At 38.7% G+C, this 23907-nt stretch overlaps 1 protein-coding gene across 1 annotated transcript; it reads left to right on the top strand.

Annotated features, from left to right (window-relative positions):
- The first annotated feature begins 15316 nt into the window (after positions 1-15316).
- On the top strand, positions 15317-23907 carry ctsd (cathepsin D). The gene is made up of 9 exons (XM_077620684.1): positions 15317-15500; positions 15863-16019; positions 19173-19296; positions 19378-19496; positions 19584-19783; positions 21238-21360; positions 21423-21567; positions 23103-23201; positions 23503-23907. The coding sequence occupies exons 1-9, from the start codon at positions 15439-15441 to the stop codon at positions 23662-23664; spliced, it is 1191 nt and encodes a 396-aa protein (XP_077476810.1). The 5' UTR covers positions 15317-15438; the 3' UTR covers positions 23665-23907.

Below are 23907 nucleotides of genomic sequence, written 5' to 3' on the forward strand. Positions count from 1 at the left end.
GCTGAAGCCCCAAAGCCTTGGAAAGGGCTTTGTAACCCATCACTTTTTCTCCACATTTTTTTCTTGAATTTTTTTGGAGCATGGCATGATGCTCTGATGCTCTAGCTTACTTCACTTTGTCTGACACATTCTATTTAAGTATTTTCTTGATTCAACACGTGGTAGTAATCAGGTGTGGTTGTGGCCTGTGAAATTGAAGTCGACTTTCCTACAATTGTGATTAGTCACAGTTATTCTGTGATTTAACACATGGGGCAATTACTTTTTCAGAGAGGGCCAGACAAGTTAGGATTTTTTCTGCCTTGGTAAATAAAATCGTCATTTAGAAACTGCATTTTCTCTTTCCTTGGGTTGTCTCTGTGTCATACGAAAATTGATTTGATGGTGTGAAACCTGTGTGTGATAAATATCCAAAAAACACAGAAATTAGGAAGGGGGCAAATACTTGCAATTCAGTTGTAGTTTTAGTTTTCAGGAAAACGATATAGAAAATAGAAAACTGGATGTTAACAAAGTTTGCTTGTTGTTATGTCTCCCCACCAATCGACTGTAAAATTACAATCGGATAGATGCATCAAGTGAGGTTTATGGCAAGTGAGGTATTAAAACGCCCTGAGAAGAAACAGAAAAGATTAAAAGGACATTTTATATAAAAGACTTAATTTATTGCAAGGCATTTAACGAGTTTAAGACACTGCTTGCTATATTGTACTTTTTTATAAGATTTAGTTTTACTATTTTGCACAAAGCAAATAATATTCTTTTTTTTCTGAGTGCATTTTCGTGTGTGCGTCTTTATGTGTGTGTGTGCATCCTTTGTATACGTACAATGTAAGGTCACTATAGGTGTAGGTCAATGAGCATGCATGCGTCACGTGTACCACTGTGAATGCTTACCATTTGTATGCGCACAATGAAGCAGACATTAGTCTGAGGGAAATTGACAGTGTGCGATGAATAACAACCCTTAACTCTTTTGGCTCATGAAGTAAATGGAACAAAGGTATGCAAACTAGCTATATTTATAGCACCTTTCTTGACATTCAAGGCACTCTGAATGCTTTGTGGTCTTTAGTGATTATGGTGTTGGTTACTATGGAAGCAACGTACTAACCAACAAGACTAATTTGCAGATTTCCACAACGATTAAAGATGTTTGTAAAGATTTTTTGTTTTCCCATCAGCAATAAGCAAGAAACACGGTGGCCTGAGTGATGGATGCAGTTTCTACAACAAATGACCAAAAATTCCACCAGTGTCACTAGTGTTTGATAGCATAAACGACGAGGATGTCTTTATTTTCATAATAAATTGAGCTTTCAGCACAAGAAAACACGAAAATAGGATTTCAACAATTAGTAAAGAAATCACAATTCACTTCTAAAAAAAAATGAAGCTCACAGAAAATCATTCAAAATATTTTCAAAATGATGGACTAGGTTGGAAATGATTTTTCTTTGATAACTTTCTCGATGTGCCATTACATTGGGGCAACCAGCCTGTGGCAGTCCCTGAGGGTTATGGAATTCCAAATCTCTTTAATAGTTGCTGTCCCATGTATGTATGTATGTATGTATGCGTGTGTGTGTGTGTGTGTGTGTTTATGTATGCATGTATGTATGTAATGTATGTATATATATATATATATATATATATATATATATATATATATATATATATATATATATATGTATATATATGTATATATATATATATATATATATATATATATATATGTATATATATATATATGTATATATATATATATATATATATATATATATATATATATGTATATATATATATATATATATATATATATATATATATATATATATATATATATATATATATATATATATATATATATATATATATATATATATATATATATATATATAATATATATAATATATAATTATTAAACAGGCAACGGAAGGAAAACTGAGTTCGGTTGTGCTTTATTTAGACATTTTACAACTTACTCACGTCATCATCACCCACAAATCCATCAAAGTCCTCATTTTCTGTGTCCAAATTAAACAATTGCCCAAATGAGTCTTCCAAAAGGCCCGCAGTTGTAGTTCTTAAGCCTCCGGGAATGACAGCAAGCTCCGAGTTATTATATATAATATATATACATAGTTCACAGTCTAGCTTTGAATGCTCTGTTGGCGTCAACTACAACCGCGGGACCCAGCGTTTTGGAAGACTCATTTGGGCAATTGTTAATTCGGACACAGAAAATGAGGATTTTGATGGATTTGTGGGTGATGATGATGTGAGTAAGTTGTATAATGTCTAAATAAAGTACAACCGAACTCAGTTTTGCTTTCAGTTGACGCCAACATTTAGCGGCAGGATTTCTTTTGTAAATACAGCCGAAATGACGGCCAGCACCAAATTAGTGTGGTCGCCGTCATACTAACTGTATTGAAGAACTGGGTGTATTAAGAACTCTATATCCCAGCAGTCACTGCGCAGTACTTTATCTACGGGAAAATAGTAGAGTCGGGGGCTGGTTTCCGTAGTTGTCCTATCGACTGATTTATTTTATTTTATCGTGACAACAATTTTAGTATTGGTCCATATATAAAGCGCACTGGATTATACGGCGCCCTGTCTATTTTGGAGAAAAAATTTGACTTTTATGCGCGCCTTATAGTCGTGAAAATACGGTATAAGGTAAGTGGAAGACAGTGAGAGGTAAGCGAGAGGTAAGCGACCTGTATCCACAATAGCAGAATGCCAATTACAAGTCCGTACTAGATTTAGGTCTTTTGCCGAGTAAACGTAGCTTATGGAGAAGCACCATCAATTTCGTCACACGCAGTTTCTGCGTGTGATGACAAGTAGGCTTTTTGTGTTGTGATAACTACAACAGGGGCCTATGTCCGATTATTATTATTATATTATATATTGTTAGGTTCACCAATAGGCCTTCCCAAATGCACGCACAAATATAAAGAGACAAGACAATCTTCTGGGTTTGCTTGCAAAGAGAATCAAACCTTACAGGTTTCTGTCCAGGTTCGTTCTTGCGTCACACGCATCTTTTCCTTGTTTATTAGCTTCGAGGACCCTAGTCACAATGGACGTCTCAGCTCTCAAGGAAGGGGTGGGAAACAGGAGTGAGACATCAATAGTCAAGGACCCTAGTTACAATAGACGTCTTAGCGCTCAAAACAAATGAAGGTCATGTAGAGCCGAAGGTTCTTCTTCACATTCCAGCAGTCCAAGAAGATTCAACCTTCCTGTTGTTTGATCTAACTAAGGAGCAAAGCATTTACTTTGTTGCAAGCAGATGTACTATAATAAGCTAAGTAAAGCAAAGCGTTCTTCATTGCGAGCAAATATATAATAATGTAAGACCAATAACCCTAACATATATATATACCCATATATATGTATATACATATATATATATATATATATATATATATATATATATATATATATATATATATATATATATATATATATATATATATGGTAAAAATTACGGGAAATATTTGACCTCTGTCATTGCCAAATGAGGTTTACATAAAAGTAATCGTATGTTGTTGAACCTACTCTTCACCAAATACCTTCTGCAACTGTAAACATTTTTTTTTTAAATTAATACATTGTAACTTCCTGGTATTTTTTATCTTTCACAAAGTTCAAGTGTACTTATGATGACAATTTCCATCTCAGTGAGATAACGTGTTAAATTGGTGGACGCTAAAGACTTGTTTTCCCCCACTGTGTACTCTGCTTTTAGCATGTATTTTTCCATTCTTCCTCCTCTAATGGTACATTACAGGATATAAGTGCACATTGAATAGGATGCATCATCTCCCCAAAGTAAGCTATTACATTATATAACCCATCTGTATTGGGTTCTTTTTCATCACCAAATGACAATGTTTACAGACTCAGAAATCAGATCATTTATGAGAATCCCTATATCCTACAGGATAATTATCAAGAGTTTAAAAGGTAGATCAGAACTCTAAATATCTAACATTCCTGTCAATAATTCATATATACAAACAATATTCCATTGTGGCATCACTAGTGCGGTATTTTTAGCACAAGCCCCTGGTCTTCTTGGATGGTCCTTTAGGAGCTGTTAGAGAGTAAAAGAAGTTAAAAGTTCCATAGTTCCTAGTATACTATGATTTGAATCATTCCAAAAAAACTCCCCGAGTACTTCTTTTTCTGCATTAACTGTACATGGTGTTTGTCTTCCATTTTTCCTTATTTCTGTCAATATCTATTTGGCAAATCATGTGAGTAATTAATATAATTTTATGTTTAGTTTAGTCTGCCAATATCTTCTTGGCCCGTCATTTCAGTAAAATAATGATTTCATTTGGTGTTTTTAGTTTAGTATACTTTGTGTTTTTATTTCTGTATGTTAAACACTTTAGTTCTGCCAAAAGCTACAAAAGTATTTTAATTTTCACACTTCAATTTAACACCTCTTACTTGACCTGGCAATCATGAGTAGAGGAAGGAGGGAGTTTAGCCAAAGAAAAGAATAACAGTAGTGGGAACTAAAAATTTGTTATACAGTATTTCTGACTCACAGTACTACAACACGTACTGTTTTGTTAAGACTCATCTCCGTAGTCATCAGTGCCCATGATTATGGATACGTGAACTGTGAAATCATTCGGGAACAGTTGTCTGCATCTACTATCAGATTTACTTTGCAATATTCTGCTTTAAAGTGTAAATACTGTGTTTATTGTTTATCTACAGTACTTTGGTTAAGAGTCTTAATGGTAATGGAAGCAAGGATTCATGCGATCTGAAAAAGATTTTTCCGTACCAGCCCCCCTTGAGGGTTTGGATCTTTGGCTCATCAAGCTGGGCAGTGGCCAACCCATAAAAATCAATCCCAAAGTCCTGCATCAGTCATCTCCACTGTTTTTATGTTTACTTCCGTTGGCAATGAGGCCAATGAATGCAAAATTGTCATTACACATCTGATGACTGGTAGTTGTGCTGTACACTGTCTATGACACTTCGCTCTCAGCGGTGTTGATTTATGTTTAATATCTGGTTTTGGTATGTTTCTGGGTTTATCTGTATTCACTATGGCGATCTGCCTCTCCTAATGACCTGAGTTTGACCTTTGTGTCATTAACCCTATTCTTTATATCCCCTCCTCTGTTTCATTGTGCTTTGCCAGTGCGTCACTTCTGTTGTTTTAATCTACGTCACAGCGATCATCTTTATGATATGGTTTTTATATCTTCATGTTTGTGATGCCATTGTTATGTCTATTACCTGGACAGTGAGAACCTGCCTGCTCAATAAACAAGGCCTGTGGAATTTATGACCCTCAGTTATCTGTGTGAGCAAAACAAGTACAGTCATACCTCTACCTACGAATGCTTCTCGGTACAAAAGTTTCAGGTTACGAATTTTTTTTATATGCAAATGAGTGACTCGAGATACGAAAAAGATCCAAATTACGAAATCCCCCCAAAATTAAATTCATTTCCTTGTCCATTATTTTTATTTTGAATTCCCCTTATTAAGCGATGAAAAACTACAAATGCAACATGGCACATATTTTCACACACATACACACACACACACACACACACAAACACACACACACAAGGCACACGTAAAAGTCTAAAATGCACTACAAAATGGCCAACTTTTGGCCCTGGTAGAACGGGCTCTTGCAGCCACCTGGCGGACAAACACGGGTATTACATCTATAACGGCCGCGGGGGGAGATATTTCAGCGGCGCGGGCACATTTTCATATGCTTTATTTATTTTAAGACATTATTAAATAATTTCCTTATAATCTCTTATTTTTGTGTGTTTCCTCACATCTTTCATACAAAATTGGGTCACTGACCAATTTTAAAGGGCTTAGTTGGTAGTTGTGTGAGGACTTTGGAAGGAATTACAGAATTTACATATAAAGTACACTTCTCCTTACGAAATTTTCAAGTTACAAAACAGTCTTGGAATTTCGTAAGTAGAGGTGTGACTGTATCTTACTTGACTTGTTTTCTTACCTCGGCAGGGGCCCCTTAAGGAATGTTTGGTTTGATGCTGGTTGTTGATGTCAGGGAGTACAGGTTGCATTTTTGTTCTCAACCCATCTCCTTTATTGGTAGCCTTTCTTTAGAACTGCATCACTATATGATTTGGAATCACACTAATTATAATGGTTACGTATATTTGCGTATTTAATCTGCATGCCTTTCCCCAGTGGAACATAATTGTTCCCTATGCAGTGAGATTCCGCCTTTATCATCAACCCCTGCATACTTCCAATGAGCCTTATTCATACAAAAACTGTTCTTACTCCTGCAAATAAATGGAGAATATGCTACTGTCAGATTCATTGTTCATGCATATACTGACCAAGCCTCTCTGCACACACATGCAAATGTCAGTGAATAAACATCCACTCTAATTTGCAGGTTGCAATCTGGATAAATCCTATTTCCCTATAAAAAGGCTGTCCATTTGAACCAGCTAAGACAAGTTTCTGAGGTCTAAACTTGTAACAGATGGCCCACTTTGTTACTTTAACAATCTATAATTATATTTGGATTAATCAGCTCGATCCAACTTTCAATTTATGAAAACACCTTTGGTCAAAATGGTCCCATTGTCCTAGAATCTTTGGCCTCAACCACCTTATGTCTTCTTGGCTGCCTGTCACGTACGGTAATCACAGCTCAACTGATTGGATTCACACAAAAAACTGCAAATTTCATGTTGAGGGCCAGAGAACTGGAACCCATTCCAGAAGCCATTGTAGGCTAGTTAATCTATCACTGTGTACACAGAAATGACATTTACTGTACCAGCACATTTAATTTGCCAGCCGTGTATTCATCATTGAGCTGTTGTAATAGGTTGACTTGATAAATGTTTCTTTACAGATTTATTTTTGACACATTTATAATAACACTGTACAAACAGCAATGCATCATTAGTATCATATGGATTAATTTTATGTCAGCTGTATTAAAAGTACAGTATTACCTCTGCTTACAAATGCTTTTACTTACGAAATTTTCAGGTTATGAAACCCTTTACATGCAAATTACTGTTTCTGTATACAAAAACAACATCCAAGTCATGAAATCCTCCAAAAATGAAAATGAATTTCCTGTATTTGTTATTATATTTTGAAATTGTTGCAGTAGCATTGGATCTTCTTGAAATTCACTCCACCTGCCTCCTATTGGCTTTTTCCCCAACAACAACGCTCCATTTTCTCCTCTAGTTTTTCGAGTGTAGTTAAAGCAACTTTCTTCTTTTTTTTAATTACTGTGAATGAAATGAAGAAGCAGGCATAAGCATAACTGCTAATCTCATTTTCTGAACCACATTATCCTCATTAGGGTTGCGAGGGGTGCTGGAGCCTATCCCAGTTGACTCCAGGCCAGAGGCGGGGGACACCCTGAATCGGTGCCCAGCAGATTGCAAGGCACAACGAGTATCCGTAGGGAAACCCACACAGGCCTGGGGAGAACATGCGAACATGACCTGGATTTGAAACGACGACCCCAGAGCTGTGAGGGCAACGCGCTAACCACTCGCGCCACCGGGCCGCCCATATTTGATAATGCAAATTGTATTTAATACTAAGTTGTTTTTAATTCATAATTTGAAGTACAGACACTCCCCTACTTACGAACATACGACTTACGAACAACGGTACATACGAACATGTCTGCAAATTGCGTTTATGTCGAAAAATGTTCGTAAGTTCGATTTTGTATTGCGCGCCTTTTTGCGAGTAGTGCTTCTTTCCGCCGCTAATACCGACGTCTGGCACTGTGAGCTCAGCTCACCCAGCATCCACCTTCCTCTGCCCAGTTCGTTGCAGTGCGTAAGTTGCGTAAGTGCGTGACGTATCTCCAGTGCGCAAAGAACCTTTTTCATTTTTATCATGAAATATCTCGTGCAGCCATTATACAATATGGTTGGTGAAAAGCGAAATGCTTCTAGTGAGGGAGGTGCAAGGAAGAGGCAAGCCATTTCATTTGAAACGAGTGGCAATAATAACGAAGCTTGATGCGCGTGAGAGTGGTGAGCGTTGCACGGGCATACAACTTGAATCGTTCGACCGTCAGTACCATTTATAAACAGAAAGATCGAGCAGCAGGACCCAAATATTGAACGTTGCACAAAGTTTGCAAATCAATGGAATGATGCCATACAGTGCTACCGCATCATTTATGATGAAAAAAAGAAGAAAACTGTGCAATCGTCGTTAGATCGCTTCTTTCGGCCAGTTTCTAATACATAAATCTCTCTCTCTCTCTCTCTCTCTCTATACAGTACTGTACATATGCTCTCCATTTTATTAAATGTTTTTCAGTACAAACCAATGCGTGTTACTTATACAAGCCTTAAACATACAAATGCACTTATATAAACCTTCAATATACTTATATAGGCCTTAAACATAAATTATAATACAAAATATAGCACTGAATCAACTTACAAACAAATTCAACTTATGAACAATCGCTCGGAACCTAACTCGTTCGTAAGTAGGGGAGCGTCTGTAATGTTGATGCGTGTTTATGTGCATGTGTTCGTGTGCATATTAACTTCCTCCTTACTACTTATGCATCAGCAGGTTGTTTTGCATGCTTGTTATCATTTTATTTATTCATTAATTCATTCATTTTCTGAACCGCTCTATTCTCACTAGGGTCACGGGGTGCTGGAGCCTATCCCAGCTGACTTTGGGCCAGAGGCGGGGGACACCGTGAATTGGTGGCCAGCCGATCACAGGGCACGGGGAGACTGACCACCATTCACCCCCACACTCATACCTAGGGGCAATTTAAAGTGTCCAATCAGCCTACCATGCACGTTTTTGGAATGTGGGAGGAAACCAGAGTACCCGGAGAAAACCCACGCAAGCCTGGGGAGAATATGCAAACTCCACACAGGTGGACTGACCTGGATTTGAACCCAGGATCCCAGAGCTGTGAGGCTAGCGCGCTAACCACTCAAGCCGCCAGCTCGCACGTTATCATTTTAATACATTCATAAACCATTTTTTTCTCATTTTTGTGTGTTTCTCACATCTTTCATACGAGTTGGTCATTTTTTTTAAGACCGAGAAACGAATTAGAGAATTTACATATTAAAATGCTGGCCTATTAACTTAAAATCCAGATTTCAAATCAAGTTCTGGAACCAATTACTTTCTGAAGTAGAAGTACCACCGTCCGTATACACGAAAACATGAGTCAATAGTTAGTGGTTAGCGTGTTAGCCTCACAGTTCTGGGGTCCTGGGTTCGAATCAAGGTCACTCCACCTGTGAGGAGTTTGTATGTTGACCCCCCAGGTACTCCGCTTTTCTCCCATTTTCCAAAAAATTGATGGTGGTCTGGCTGGACACTCGAAATTTCCCCTAGGTGAGCATGAATGCTTGTCTTTCTCATTGTGACCTGTGATTGGCTGCCCATCAATTCAGGGTGTCTCCTGCCTCCTGCCCAAAGTCAGCTGGGATAGGCTCCAGTACCCCCTGCGACCCTTGTGAGGATAAAGCGGTTCATAAAATGAATGAATGAAAAATTGAATGAATGAATGGGTTAAGGGGACAATTATTTGTTCATGGTGGTTCAGGTAGCTTTGAATAGTACTGTTTCCTGAGTAAATAAAATTATTCTTTTCACTAGGTTCATTTTAAGTTTGCCCACGTAATCCATTTGTAATATTTACATTTGTTTGATGATCTTAAAAATTAAGATCATCCAAAGGCCGCATGTTTTGGTAATGAGGTCAAAAGGCTGCTCTGCACGCATTTCTTTTTCATTTTAATTATTTATTTTTTGTTACAGCACTAAAACTTTTGTTTGTCTTTGGTTTCCATTTCAATTGAAATGTTGGCAGAGATTTCAAGGCTGAAGACATTTCTCAAAACAACTAAAAAGAAACGACATTTGAAGATCAGCGACAAAATGATGCAATAGTGTACCTTAATTGCTGGCATCTGCGGTAATTGTTCACCATTTGTCATTAGATTTGTAATTGTGTTTTATTCATCATCTATTTGTATTTGACCTTTATTCAAAGCTTTTATTATTTAATAAAAACATACATTTAAGTCTGAATACATCTCATTAATGAAAACATGCACCTATTAGATCTTGTCCTAATAGCACAATAGCCTTAACTTCTGTCAATAAAAGGTTTCTGCCCCCTGCTGGAGATACACCCAACATACAATTCCAAAAGTCCTGCTGCTCTAATCATGGATTACACCTGTTTTATCATCGTGAAATTGGTGATGTGTGCTGCAGGGTTTCAATATATTGTAATTTTCCTGGCCACAGCTCCATCTTGGGTTCCATAAACTGAAAATCCAAATGAGTTGCACAGATGTCATAAACAAAAATAGAGCCCCAGTCTTCTTATTTATAAGGAACCACAGCAGAGGCACATTTCACATAGCGACATTATATTTTATTTCAACACCTGTTAAACTAGAAAAACAAACAGTGACGTGACAATAAAGGAATTGGTAGAGCACAACAGAAGTCAAGACAAGGATGAGAATAAAGGAGAGATGTGAAATAATAAATATGAAATCATGAATATTTCATCATGTCTCAGACGTAGCCATGTTATCCACAATCCACTGTGTACGGGCTTATGCAGTACATCCATGGGTTTTTACAAGAGTATACATACATTGAATAGTTATAGTGAGTATATATTTAGGTTATATGTACATTATAGTTACTTTATTGTTCATAATGCTGTACTTGTACGATACAGTCCTGCTTGCTGATAGAATATGCCTTTGGTAATGTAATTTTTTTGTGTGTGTATTACAAAATGTGCTGCCAAAGCATCAGCTTGCTGGGTTAATAAATAAAAAATAAATGAAAATCAGTGGGACTATTGTAATCATTATATTATTTCATAGGCAGGCATCATCTGATCCAGCAAATCTTTGCAACCCAAATATATTTATATTTTCTGTTGTGGAATCTCCACGTTTAAAGTGCCTATTCTGTCTTTTGGCATTATTTTGCACTGCTGGGTCTACAAAAGCAATTGGTGAATGTGTAGAAAATATAGTAAATCACCTTTGAGTTGGTTGGTACAATTTCTTCACAATATATCTTGTTTTATCTCTTTAATAACTGTAAACCAAACTGCAATCTGTATGGTGGGATTAAATCAACAAAACCTGTAGCCAATGCAATTTTGGTGAGCATAAACTACTTGCTCGGAACGGACAGAATGACCAAGCAAGGAGGAAGAAGATGAAAACACAGAATTCTATTACAGTGATGGGCGGAGGGCCCCAAAGGAGGCAAACAAACACAAGCCAGCATTCTATTTATTATGAGTGTCCGTTCTGTAGGGCTATGCGAAGGTACAAAAGAAGCGTAAGGAAGTCATCTTGCGTAGCGTGGAGGTTGATAACCGAGAGGTCCGTAGAGGGGTCCAAAGCAAAGGTACAAGATGCATGGCCGAGGTTGAGATCATGATCGTGGTCGAGGTCGTGGGAAAAAAACAAGAGGTCGGCGATCAGGTGAGGCAAAACAAGGAAGTAGCGCGAGAGTGTACTTTAGAGTGAACTGATAAAGACAGCGCAGCAACGTGGTTAAGCTCTGGGTGGCTTAAATAGCTCAGTGATTGTGATGAGCCGCACCTGCCATTGCTTAGCTCATCAGGGGCTGGACCTGTGATTGGATGAGAGGAGCAACCACCCACCTGTCTGGCCATGGGCCTGACAAATTCTACCCCACCCTAATGTGTGCTATTTGTAGTAATGTCACCACTTTTAAAGTACAAACGTTCTCTGAGATCTTTTGACAACATTGTCGCACTGTTGCTAATCAATGATTATCAATGGGAGTATGCATGCAGAAGAATCTAATGTGAAAAAAATGTATAAAAGCCACACTAGAGGTAGTGTTGCCGCCACAATCCTCACGTAACGCTCCTATTGATGCATTCAGGACTGAGCTCTCTCAACAGCTGTTCCCATATTTTACCTCACAGTTTAGCGGAGAGCCGCATGCACCAATCAAAAGAGCCACATATGGCTCCCGAGCCATAGGTTCCCTACCCCTGCTGCAAAGTGACAGAGACGAAACGCCATAATGCAAGACAAATACAGTCATTTATTTCAAAATAGAGAAAGGATTGTTAGGTTCATCCAATTGTAAGTTTATCCTTAGGTTTTTCCAATTCAGCTTTCAATAAAAAAAGGCATCTGTAGTCACATCTCACCATTTAATTCTTGCAAGAAGAGAATACATCCGGACCGCTCGGCCGACCAAGATTATTCTAAAGAGCGGCATTATGTCCTGCCCATTTAAGGCTTCAAATCAAAACAATTACAAGGTTATCGACTCGATCCAATTGCGTAAGCAAGAAACAAAACAATTCTATAATCAAGCAAACCTAGCGTCACAAATTAAAACAATATGCTTGATAGCCATCCGCTGACCCAACAACAATTTAAGCGTCCTTCACAGATCTTCATTGCGAACTCGCATCTGGGGAAAAGGTTGAGGTGTATCTTCCAGTACTCAGTCCTCGGAGCAAGAACTCAGTGTATTGTTTTATGTCCTTGCGTACTTGTATCTCTCGCTGATCCCAGCTGTCCTGGAGAGCGACCTTGGCGTAAGCGTTAGCTTCACATATTAATTCAACTCTAACATAAAAGCGATCAACACATATATATATATTGTTTAATATAGTTACACATTTAGGATGAGCATTACTATTCCTAATAAGCAAATATATTGATTAATATAGTAAGCATCTATATTATAAGGCTTTATATTCATTGCAAACACATTTATAATAATGATTACTCCAACAAGGATAAACAGATAAAACGCTACACAAAATTTATTTTGACGTCTATGAATGAAATTCAAGAAAAAAATGCATCTTGCATAAAAACACTTGTTTGTGCCTGCCATTGTTCGCTCAGGGCATTGGCATCTTACCATAGTTAAACGTGCTCTGACTGGCCAGACGCGAGTAGCCTTTATAAATGTCATACCATGCCACCAAATCCCAATACGTAGTTGTTAAGGCTGATCGAAGGGGTTGCGGTCGATCATTAAAATATCAGACTTTATACCTGTGTAATGTGTAGCTCATGCTATTATTGCACACAGAGACTTGGTGAACACTAGACCACTATGGACACATTTCCTGGTTGTACTGTTCACGGGACTTCCTTTTTGAATGTGTCTACGTGCAGGCAACACCCTTTTGGAACACAGAAAGAAAATGACTGTACATTTGTCATTATGAAATAAAACAAAATTCTGCTTTGATTTTTTTCTTTTTATTTCTTGGTCGAAAGTGACAACAACTATTGCATTATTATGACCCATCAAAAAGAATCGAGATACTTCAACATTAGAAGCAATATGCCCACCATAACATCTTAAACTTCTGGTAAGAAAATTTTAATTTCTGTCATTAAAAAGCAAGTTCTCATCAAGATAGACTTATTTCTTTTTTCAAATTGAATAATTTGATATTTTGCATTTACAAAGACAGGCATATTACGTTCCTTATGATAATGACACAAATAATGTGCAATCCAGCAGACGATCCTTTCTATTCATGCAGTATCTCAGAAATACCACGTGCGATGATTTTTCATAAGATTTTTCCTCCAAAGTAACACATTTGTACTCCCTATTAAAACCATGAATATGGAGGTGAAAATTGTGAATCAGGGGCGTCTTATACGGGAGAAATGGTAAAATTCAACGATTATGTGTACGGTTTATACGCGGAGGCAGCTTATATGCGAGAACATATGGTATATCATCAGCATATGCCAGGGGCCCGGAAAAAAAGGGGTAGATAACATAAAGTTGGTTCCTTGAAAATAGATCTTTGTGCAAAAAAAGTTTAAGCACCACTACTCTAGACGATAGTTCGACAGTGCTGGCTGGGTATTTTGAGTAATTATACATTGTAATACAGCTCCATGTATGTGTTATTTTTAGACCTACTTTTCCGCAGCTGTGCCCTTTTTATGTCAGAAATGTCTTAGCAATTATATAATCTTTGATGTAAAATTTTACAAAGATGCGTTCATCTAGCTGAGCGAGTTTGGACAATAAGATAAGTAGAGAGATGAATGGAGTAAGGAGAGGGGGAGCGAGTTCTTCAATGTGCAATGAAGGATGGATGTCTCGCCTCATTCCTCGTTCACAATCTCCATGCGTGGGTTGGTGATGATTTTCCTGGCCTTGCCAAAAAATATATTCAGACCACAATGGCTTTAGCTATTTCCTCTGTACTCTTATCGCTCAGGGACTCAGCAGCAACCCATTTTGTGTAGAGGTTAGTTATGGTCACATTAAATGATGTCTTTCACACAAATACAAATTAAAATGTACTACACAAAGAAAATATTCTCATCTCATCACATTTTCTGAACTGCAATATCCTCACTAGGGTTGTAAGGGGTGTTGGAGCCTATCCCAGCTGACTTCGGGTCAGAGGCAGGGGACACACTGAACCGGTGGCCAGCCAATCGCCGGGCACCAGGAGACAGAAAACCATTCACGCTCACACTCATACCTAGGGGCAATTTAGAGTGTCAAATCAGCCTACCATGCATGTCTTTGGAATGTGGGAGGGAACTGGAGTACCCGGAGAAAACCCACACAGGCTCAGGGAGAACATGCAAACTCCACACAGGTAGACTGACCTGAATTTGAACCCAGGACCCCCACTGTGAGGCCGACACGCTAACCACTCAGCCGCAATGAAAATATTACAATATTTAAACTATTTGTAATGTATGGATTAATGCACTGACTGGGATTTTGGGTGTTATCATTACAGTCATTGGGCCTTTGGCTCCAGCAACCACCACGAAACCTAATGAGGATAAAGCGGTTCAGAAAATGAGATGAGATGAGAACTTTAATTAATATCAACATTGATTAAAAAAAATAGGTTTGTCGAAATGAAAATTTCCCCAAAATATTTAAGGTTATTCATATACTTTTTTCTGACTTTGGATTCAAATATAGTAATTGTTATCCCATCCAATCACAGATACTACACTCCTCAAATTCAAACCAAAATGTAGCACTAGTGGGGCAGCCGTAAAATGAAGTCACATTTTTAGACTAAATTGAAAAATAATAATAATAATATTTTCAACATGCTGAAAGGGTGCCGTGGACATATTATTTGGCTTTGTGTCACGCTGAATCTTGAAATGTAATTGTTTAAGGTACACTCTCCCGTGTCTCGCAATTTTTACGCTGACAGCCATTTTGCGACGAGTCGTGGATTTTCCCATTGTGCGATGAACGCAAACGCAGCACCACCAGCCTCACATGACCCAGTCAGCTGATAAAAGTCGACGTCGTTTGTTTTGACTTACACTCAAATTGCTCAGTCATTGTATAACGTCTTCGGCCACAATGAGAATCTTATATATCTTTCTTTTTTCGGCTTTAGCCCTGGCGAGTAATGCGATTGTGAGGTAAGAAAAAATCAAATTGTTCTACATCCCCATTCGAAGTTAAGTCATTCGAGGTAGCCATGTTAGCAATGTTTCTCTGAAACGCATGACACTTTAGAGATATTTTTTTTATTTTGTGGTAGATTTTTGGGAGGATTAGAGATTTGAAAGGAACAAAAGTATGACCATAAAAAGGCTTTTTACTCGTTTGAGTTTACACACGGTTGTGAAACGTCGTTTAAGATAAGAATTATAGGTTAGTGAGTCATACACTGCTACTAGCCCGCGACCCATCTTTACTATCCATCAAGCTGTCAATAAGCTTGTTTTTTTGTTGTTACAAGCAAAACTACGAAGCAAACCGTATGCTTTTCATTTTGCAGAATTCCTCTGAAGAAATTCCGCTCCATCAGGCGGGAGTTGACCGACTCAGGAAAAAGTACAGAGGAGCTTGTGGCTGACAAACAATCCCTCAAGTATAACCTGGGCTTTCCAGCGAGTAATGGTCCCACTCCTGAAACCCTAAAGAACTACCTTGATGTAAGCATCTATTCAAACACCCAACTTTTCTGGATAGGGTGTCCTGACGGCTAAAAGCGGCAACATCATACATGACACTGCTTTTTTTGTGATTGCTGGCCTCTTGGTCTCCCTGGAAAAATTCCCAGCTCTGATTCAATTTGCAGCAATCTTATTTATTTCACTGTTAAATCAGAAAGTGTTTGTGACAAAAAGGGGGAACTTGGGTGCATGATGACTTATTTGATGTTTCACAATCAGTTCTGCTTTCTTCAATCTTTTTCAGATTGAGATTTACAGCCACCCTTCTAAGAGGTGTCACCACTTTTTTTTTGGCAGTGGCTCCTTAGCCGGTAACCGGTTAAATAGTTCCAGGGGCTATTTAGCCGGTAACCTATTATTTAACATTAATGGAATAGGGGATTTTCTAAACCATTCAACCAATCTTATTGAAATTTGATGTGTTATTGCCAATTGATAGATTTTAACATTAGGTGAATAGGGATTTAATGACTATTATTTTGGCAGTGGCTCCGTAGCCGTAGTTTTTTACTATTTACCCCACACAGAATTCTTACCGGCTAAATAGCCATATAGGGCCATATAGGCTATTTGACCGGTTACCGGCTAAATAGCCATATGGGGCCATATAGGCTATTTGACCGGTTACCGGCTAAATAGCCTCTGGGACTATTTGACTGGTTACCGGCTAAGGAGCCACTGCCTTTTTTTGCAATTACAGTGGTACCTCTACATACGAGCAGCTCTACCTACGAGATGCTCAAGATACGAGGAAAATTTTGAGCAAATAATTATCTCTAGATACGAGAAAAATTTCGAGATGCGAGAAAGCCAGGTGGCCATGACATGAGAGGCTGTTTATCATTGTAGCGCACTGTCTTTTTTGCCGCATCTCTTTCGTGTATAACAGATATCTACGAGCACTGCGCGGAGCTTGCATTTTCCCATGTCACAGAGCTTGCTCGTTGTCATGGATGATATCGTGTCACTTGGAAATTCCTTGGGGCTGGAGGTTAACGAGGCAGATGTGAATGATCTAATCGCCGAGCACCACGAAGAACTGATGACACAGGATTTAATCGAGCTTTATCGTATTGTGAGGACATTTGTGCGCGTCATTTTCGAAACTATTTTGAAGGGAAGGCAAAAACAAACAACTCTTGATGCCTTCGTTTTAAAAACTCCCGCTGAACATCCGGGTGGAGTCAACCCGGAGAACAAAAAAAATTAAACCAAAATTAGAATTCAGTTTTGTGTAAAGTTACGTTAAACGTATGTTTGAGTGTGTCTGTATATATTAATCTAAGTTAATTTAAATTTGTTCCGTTACCAGTGTGTTGCCGTGGATAAAGGTAGACTGATTGGACACTCTAATTTGCCCCTAGCTATGAGTGTGAGCGTGAATGGTTGTTTGTCTCCTTGTGCCCTGCGACTGGCTGGCCACCAATTCAGGTTGTGTCCCCCGCCTCTGCTGGGATAGCCGCCAGCACTCCCGCGACCCTAGTGAGGCTAAAGCAATTCAGAAAATGAGTTTGAGAATCGATTGGACAACTAGTGTGATGTTTTTTAAAAAAATATTGAATGTTTTTTAAACAGCTGATAGCTTGGTGATCTAAGGCATAGGTCCCCAACTCATGGAGTGTGGGTCGTTTGGTGTCAAATATGAGTCTACCCTGCAATAGCTTAGGGGAACCAGGGAATGGAATTTCTATTCACAAGAATTTCTATGAAGGGGATTTAAGGAATAGGTAAGGTGTTGAAAAAAGTTTATATGGCAACCAAACTCAAATAATTACAAAAAAAGAATTCCTTTCAACCAATCCTTTCAAGAATTTCGACCTCGCACCAAATTTCACAATCTTTAACAGCTATCGAAAAAGGAACTGCCACTAAGTTTGACTGAGTCGACAGATGTGAATTCTCTATTTTTGTGTCACATGAAATGTAAATTAGTCTAGTTGGCAGGTTTTGAAGAAAACATGGTTATATTTGATGTGAATTGAACTGCTTGTCTCCTTAGGTGTTGCAGCACACCATCACATTGCTGATGAGAGTAGAACACACTGACTTATATTTACTGCTGGATTTGCAGCTAATCTTTCAAAGTGCATTTCTGGCTAATTAGTTATCCGTTATGGGTACCTAGCCTTTTTTCTCTGAGGGCCACTTGCAGAAAAATTGAAGGATATCCGGGTGAACTTGAAATCCTTCCACTTTGATATGTCAAACGTGAAGATATACAATAGTGTATATATGTTACGGATGTCCCTGACCCAATCTTGTAATCAAATTCTTTTCAGAGGATTTTTTCCCAGTTGATATGGATTTTATTTCTATAACTGTCCTTGGCAATGAATGATTTAAGGCCAACAACATAATGCAGAGGTAAAGATTAAAAAAGTGTAAATATTTACAGTATTGAAACGAACTTTGCAGGACAAAGTGAAAATGTCCAGTGACAGCGAGCAAGTTACGAAAATCACAAAATTCAATGACATTCTATAATTTTTAAAATGTTAAAAAAAATCCTGTTTCCTGAATTCATTTTAACATGTCACATTTGGATCCCTGGGCTAATGGGGAGTTACTTATGTGACTATCTCCATCTAGCTTTAAGGCTGAGAAATGCAACAGAAGAATATAGACTTAACTCATCCTTCATGTGCTGGCAATCTCATCTCATTTTTTGAACAGCTTTATCCTCGCTAGGGTTGTGGGGGTGCTGGAGCCTATCCCAGCTGACTTCGGGCCAGATGCGGGGATCACCCTGAATTGGTTGACAGCCAATCGCAGGGCACAGGGAGACAAACAACCATTCACGCTCACACTCATACCTAGGGGCAATTTAGAGTGTCCAATCAGCCTACCATGCATTTCTTTGGAACGTGGGGAAACCGGAGTACCCAGAGAATGGCCTGGGGAGAACATGCAGACTCCACACAGGTGGATTTGAACCCAGTTCTCCCACTGTGAGGCCGACGCGCTAACCACTTGTGCGACCTGTGCTGGGCATGCTTGAGAATATTTCCATAATTTGCTGCCAATCGAAACTGCGAAGCCGGCAACAGTTAGAACACCCTTGCTCTACAATTTCAATTGACAAGCTTTCCAGAGTGCTCTACAGTATTGTAATAACTCCAATAATGTCACCAGGCACAGTATTATGGCGAGATTGGCCTCGGGACTCCCCCACAGCTCTTCACCGTGGTCTTTGACACTGGATCCTCCAATTTGTGGGTTCCCTCCATCCATTGCTCCCTCCTCGACATTGCTTGCTGTAAGTAATTAGTGGCCTAAAATAGCAGTTCAAGACATGCTAGGAAATTGTATTAATTCACTTTAATCTCACTTTCTATAGTGCTTCATCACAAATATAACTCCGCTAAATCCAGCACCTATGTGAAGAATGGCACCTCCTTTGCCATCCAATACGGAAGCGGCAGTTTGTCGGGTTATCTCAGCCAGGACACGTGCACTGTAAGCATAACTCATGCGGCAGCATCAAAAATATGAATTTGCAATGGGAAAGAAAATCATGAGCTTGTGGGCAAACTCTTTTTCCAGATTGGCGACTTAGCAGTGGAGAAGCAACTCTTTGGGGAAGCGATAAAGCAGCCCGGTATTGCTTTTATCGCTGCCAAGTTCGATGGGATCCTTGGCATGGCGTATCCACGCATCTCTGTGGATGCCGTGGCGCCAGTCTTTGACAACATCATGAGCCAGAAGAAAGTTGAGCAGAATGTTTTCTCCTTCTACCTGAACAGGTAAGGAACCTTTTTTTACTGAAATGATGTAGAGCAAATTAGTGTTAGTTTTTTCATCTGATATATAAAAAAAATGTCATCTCACATGACGGGGAAAAAAAGGGAAATTGTTTAATTTGTGTGCAATTCTTGTGTATTAGGCTATTTAAGCAACGATTGGTTTAATTTAATGTATGCAATCCTGCTGTTAGTGGAAAAAAAATAATGTAACATGCAAAAACAGAGCACAATAGCAATCACTTGTTCATGTTGGGGTCCAGCCCAACATGACTTCTGACACTTATTTTGATCATTCCTGGAAATTTGTCATACAAGACAATGATGTTCTAAAAAAAAATGCTACCATTGGGCATTAATATCCCATTGAATTGTTAAGGCAGTTTTCCAATCACTTTTAAGCCAAGGCACACTTTTGCATTGAGAAAATCTTAACGCACACCACCAGCTGACAATCTTGAAGTACAACTATTTTAACAATATAAAGTCATTCTCATCAAAGTTTTATCAACAGTATTCAAATAAACACAAAACAAGATTTTCAATGTCTATTTTTTCACACTGGCCTAACGTCGCCCAAAGTTAGTCCATGGACTACAAACAACCTCTGGTTCACATTATGTAAAAATAAGCAACAAAACAACTTAAATCCCTTGATATTATGATTTTAATATTATAAACTAAATTGACTTTAATGTTGTAATATGACAGCACACCAGTGTCCTGCACCACATTAGTTGGGAAACACTACCTTTAAATAAAATTCAATAAATGTGTGCGTGCCTATACACAAATATATTTATTTTAGGATGCCAAAACCTTTGAGTTTTGATTGCCATATATCCTTTTAAACAATTCTTCAAATATTTAGAGAAAATAATACACACGCTTTACAAAATGAGTCGCACCTTACTTTTACACTTTGATTAGTGTTTGAGAAGGGTTTTGGTGGAACTGCTCGCTTGCATTTGTAGAGTACTAAGGTAAATAAATTAGATTACAGAACAGCTGAGTGCCATAAAACTTTACGGGACAAGACAAAGCATAAACAAGATGCGGCGTCCCTCTGGAATATAAATTAGACATAAGTTAATAAGAACAGAAAATTGACTGGATTCCCATGAACAAAAATATCGGGACTTACAGCGTCACTCCGAGCTAAATGTCTAAAGCAAACAGGCATCCATACGTCATAGGTTCTTCTACTCAAAGTAAAATTGAGTAAATTGTTGGATTGGGCGAAAGTAACGACTGTTATTAATAACCCTGCTACTTCTACCTATGAAATATTCCAGTTACAAAATGTGTCCATGGGAAAATATTGTCTCTGTATAAGAAAAAAAAAAGTTACGAAACATGAAGTCTCATAAATTCTACCAGCCCTGAAATGTAAATACACTTAGTGTGCTGTATTTATTTTAAAATTGGCACGATAAAAGCTTATTTCTCTGCTTTAGGAACCCTGACACTGAACCAGGTGGTGAGCTGCTGCTGGGAGGAACCGATCCTAAATACTACAGCGGCGAATTCAGCTACGTCAATGTCACCCGTCAAGCCTACTGGCAGATCCGCATGGACTCGTGAGTTATGAACAATAAAGAAGATGGTGGGACATTATTTATTTACAAGTGTGTCCATTCAGGTTGCAAGTGGGCAGCCAGCTGAGCCTATGCAAAGGTGGCTGCGAGGCCATCGTGGACACTGGTACGTCCCTAATCACCGGACCAGCTGCGGAGGTCCGAGCTCTGCAGAAAGCCATCGGAGCCACTCCACTCATCCAAGGAGAGGTGAGATCCTCAGGCCTCACGTCACTGTTTTGAATTTTCAGATCAATCCTGTTCAGATTTCAAACACTTGAAGAATACATCCTTTTAGGAAACGTTTTACAACCAACCCTTTCAGAGACCGTAGTCACTACATTTATTCCAAAGTTATCATTACCAGAACTGCCAGCCCAGGTCCCAGAGTATTGGTATCTAGTAAAAGAGGATGATTGCTATTGGAAACATGTTTCCATCCAGGGCACCAAAATAGTTATGTGAGGTTTGCAAGAGATTATTTTTTTAAAAGTATTCTCATAGCAAAATACACTGGGCCACAGTATTAAATGTTTCTTTTTTATTATTATCTTCCCAATATATTATTGTCATTTACCGTATTTTCACACCTATAAGGCGCATTTAAAGGTCCAAAAATGTCTCTAAAATGGACGGTGCGCCCAATCAGTCGGTGCGCCTTGTTTATGCACTAAATTCAACATTTTCTATTACCCAGACCTCTTGACTGAATTTTCTCTAAAATGGACGGGGCGCCCAATCAGTCGGTGCGCCTTGTTAATGCACTAAATTCAAAATTTTGTATTACCCAGACCTCTTGACTGAATTTCTTGCCAACTCACTACTTATTGCGATCAACCCAGTGGACGTTAACCCTAAGAATAGCCTGCCCGTGTATTCCAAGCATTACAATAATTCCATTCAAAACATCCCAGAGTGGCAAGGCGAAGTTGACTTTCGTGTGCTCCTAGCACTTCTAACCCTCCATACAAAGTCGCAGTTACGTGACGATTTGGAATGGATTGTCCATGCCTGGTCCAAAGTGCCAGCGGGGACTGTAGTTTGAGCTTTCGTCAAAACTGAAATCACTATTACGAAACCCCACGGCGACAACTCTTGACTCTGCCAATGAGATGGAACACCGCATCGTTGGCAAACTGGCCCACTTGGCTGAACTCTTTATGTCGGATATAGAAGATGAGGACTTTGACAGATTTGTAGATGTTTGAATACTTTGACTTATATTTTTGCAAATACACATTACGTCAATAAAACAGAATCAGTTTTGCTCCTGTTGCCTTTTAAAAAACATAGGCTAGCATGCATGCTAACATGTGTGACATGCTAGCACAACCATTGCAGTGCATCCTTTGAAACAAAGCACCTTTTGTAATGACAAAAAAACTGAAAATACACCCGCAACTGAGACGGCGCCCTTTCAGGTGGTGAGTTCTATAGGTGTGAAAATACGGTAATTTATAGTTGATTACTTATTTGTAATTATTTATGTCTTAATTTGAATTTTTGTATTGCCCAATGTAAATTATGTGCTGGCAGCACAATTGGATGGAGGCCCAAAATTATTGTCCTCTGAGCTGTAATTGCCCCATTTTTTAAAACATCTAAGGAAAAAAAACTTAGTACTTTGTGCATATTATCTAGGAAGAAGTATGACTCAAGTATGACAATGAAAAAGTGTTTCATAAAAATATTTTCCTACAGATCAGTAATGTGTCAAAATCAAATGTGAAGCAATTCTTTTTCAGTACATGATCAGCTGTGATAAGATCCCATCCTTGCCTGTCATCTCTTTCAATGTGGGTGGCCAATCCTATAAGCTGACTGGAGATCAGTACATTCTAAAGGTGAGAACATGTGGCTTCTTGTCCAGCAGGGGGAAACAGCGATCGCGCTTATGCTCGATAACAATACAACTCTGTGAATGAGTGTTACATCACCCGAAAAACAAACAATGGCATTCTCATTTGATTTTACAAAGTCATGAGGGGGCAGCTTTGTTATCCAGAGAGATTACACTTGTTTTGTTTTTCGCGTTCCTGACACAAGTTCTCGGCCGACATGGAATTTCTGGCAAATTTATTTATAGCGTGGTAGGAGGACCAAAACATGCAGCACAGCCTGACTGAGTTTCTTTCTCAAATGCAGGAGAGCCAAGCTGGAAAGACAATTTGTCTGAGTGGCTTCATGGGGTTGGACATACCTCCACCAGCTGGTCCTTTGTGGATTCTGGGAGATGTCTTCATTGGCCAGTACTACACCGTTTTTGATCGAGATAATAACAGGGTGGGCTTTGCAAAGTCCAAATAAGCTCAAAGGAGCTACTTGAATCCACACTTCAAAAGGCATAAATTGCTGTTGCACAAATTTTGTTGCTTTGCGATGAAACTATATGGCAATAGATTTTGTGTAGATTTTGACATGCACTCTGCTTAACCCTAGAATGGTAACCCTCTATTTCAGGGGTTACCTTTCACGCTTCTGAAATAGGGTTACCATGGTTACCGGGGGGAAAAATGGGTACCCTTCATTGCACCGTCTTGCTTAGGACCC

The sequence above is a fragment of the Stigmatopora argus genome, chromosome 2 (genome assembly GCF_051989625.1).
Source record: "Stigmatopora argus isolate UIUO_Sarg chromosome 2, RoL_Sarg_1.0, whole genome shotgun sequence".
NCBI classification, from domain to species: Eukaryota; Metazoa; Chordata; class Actinopteri; order Syngnathiformes; family Syngnathidae; genus Stigmatopora; species Stigmatopora argus.

Coding starts and splice junctions, on each gene's coding strand:
- ctsd (XM_077620684.1), top strand. CDS start 15,439: ATGAGAATCTTATATATCTTTCTTTTTTCGGCTTTAGCCCTGGCGAGT. Junction 15,501..15,862: donor GCGAGTAATGCGATTGTGAG/GTAAGAAAAAAT, acceptor TTCATTTTGCAG/AATTCCTCTGAAGAAATTCC. Junction 19,497..19,583: donor TCAGCCAGGACACGTGCACT/GTAAGCATAACT, acceptor CTCTTTTTCCAG/ATTGGCGACTTAGCAGTGGA.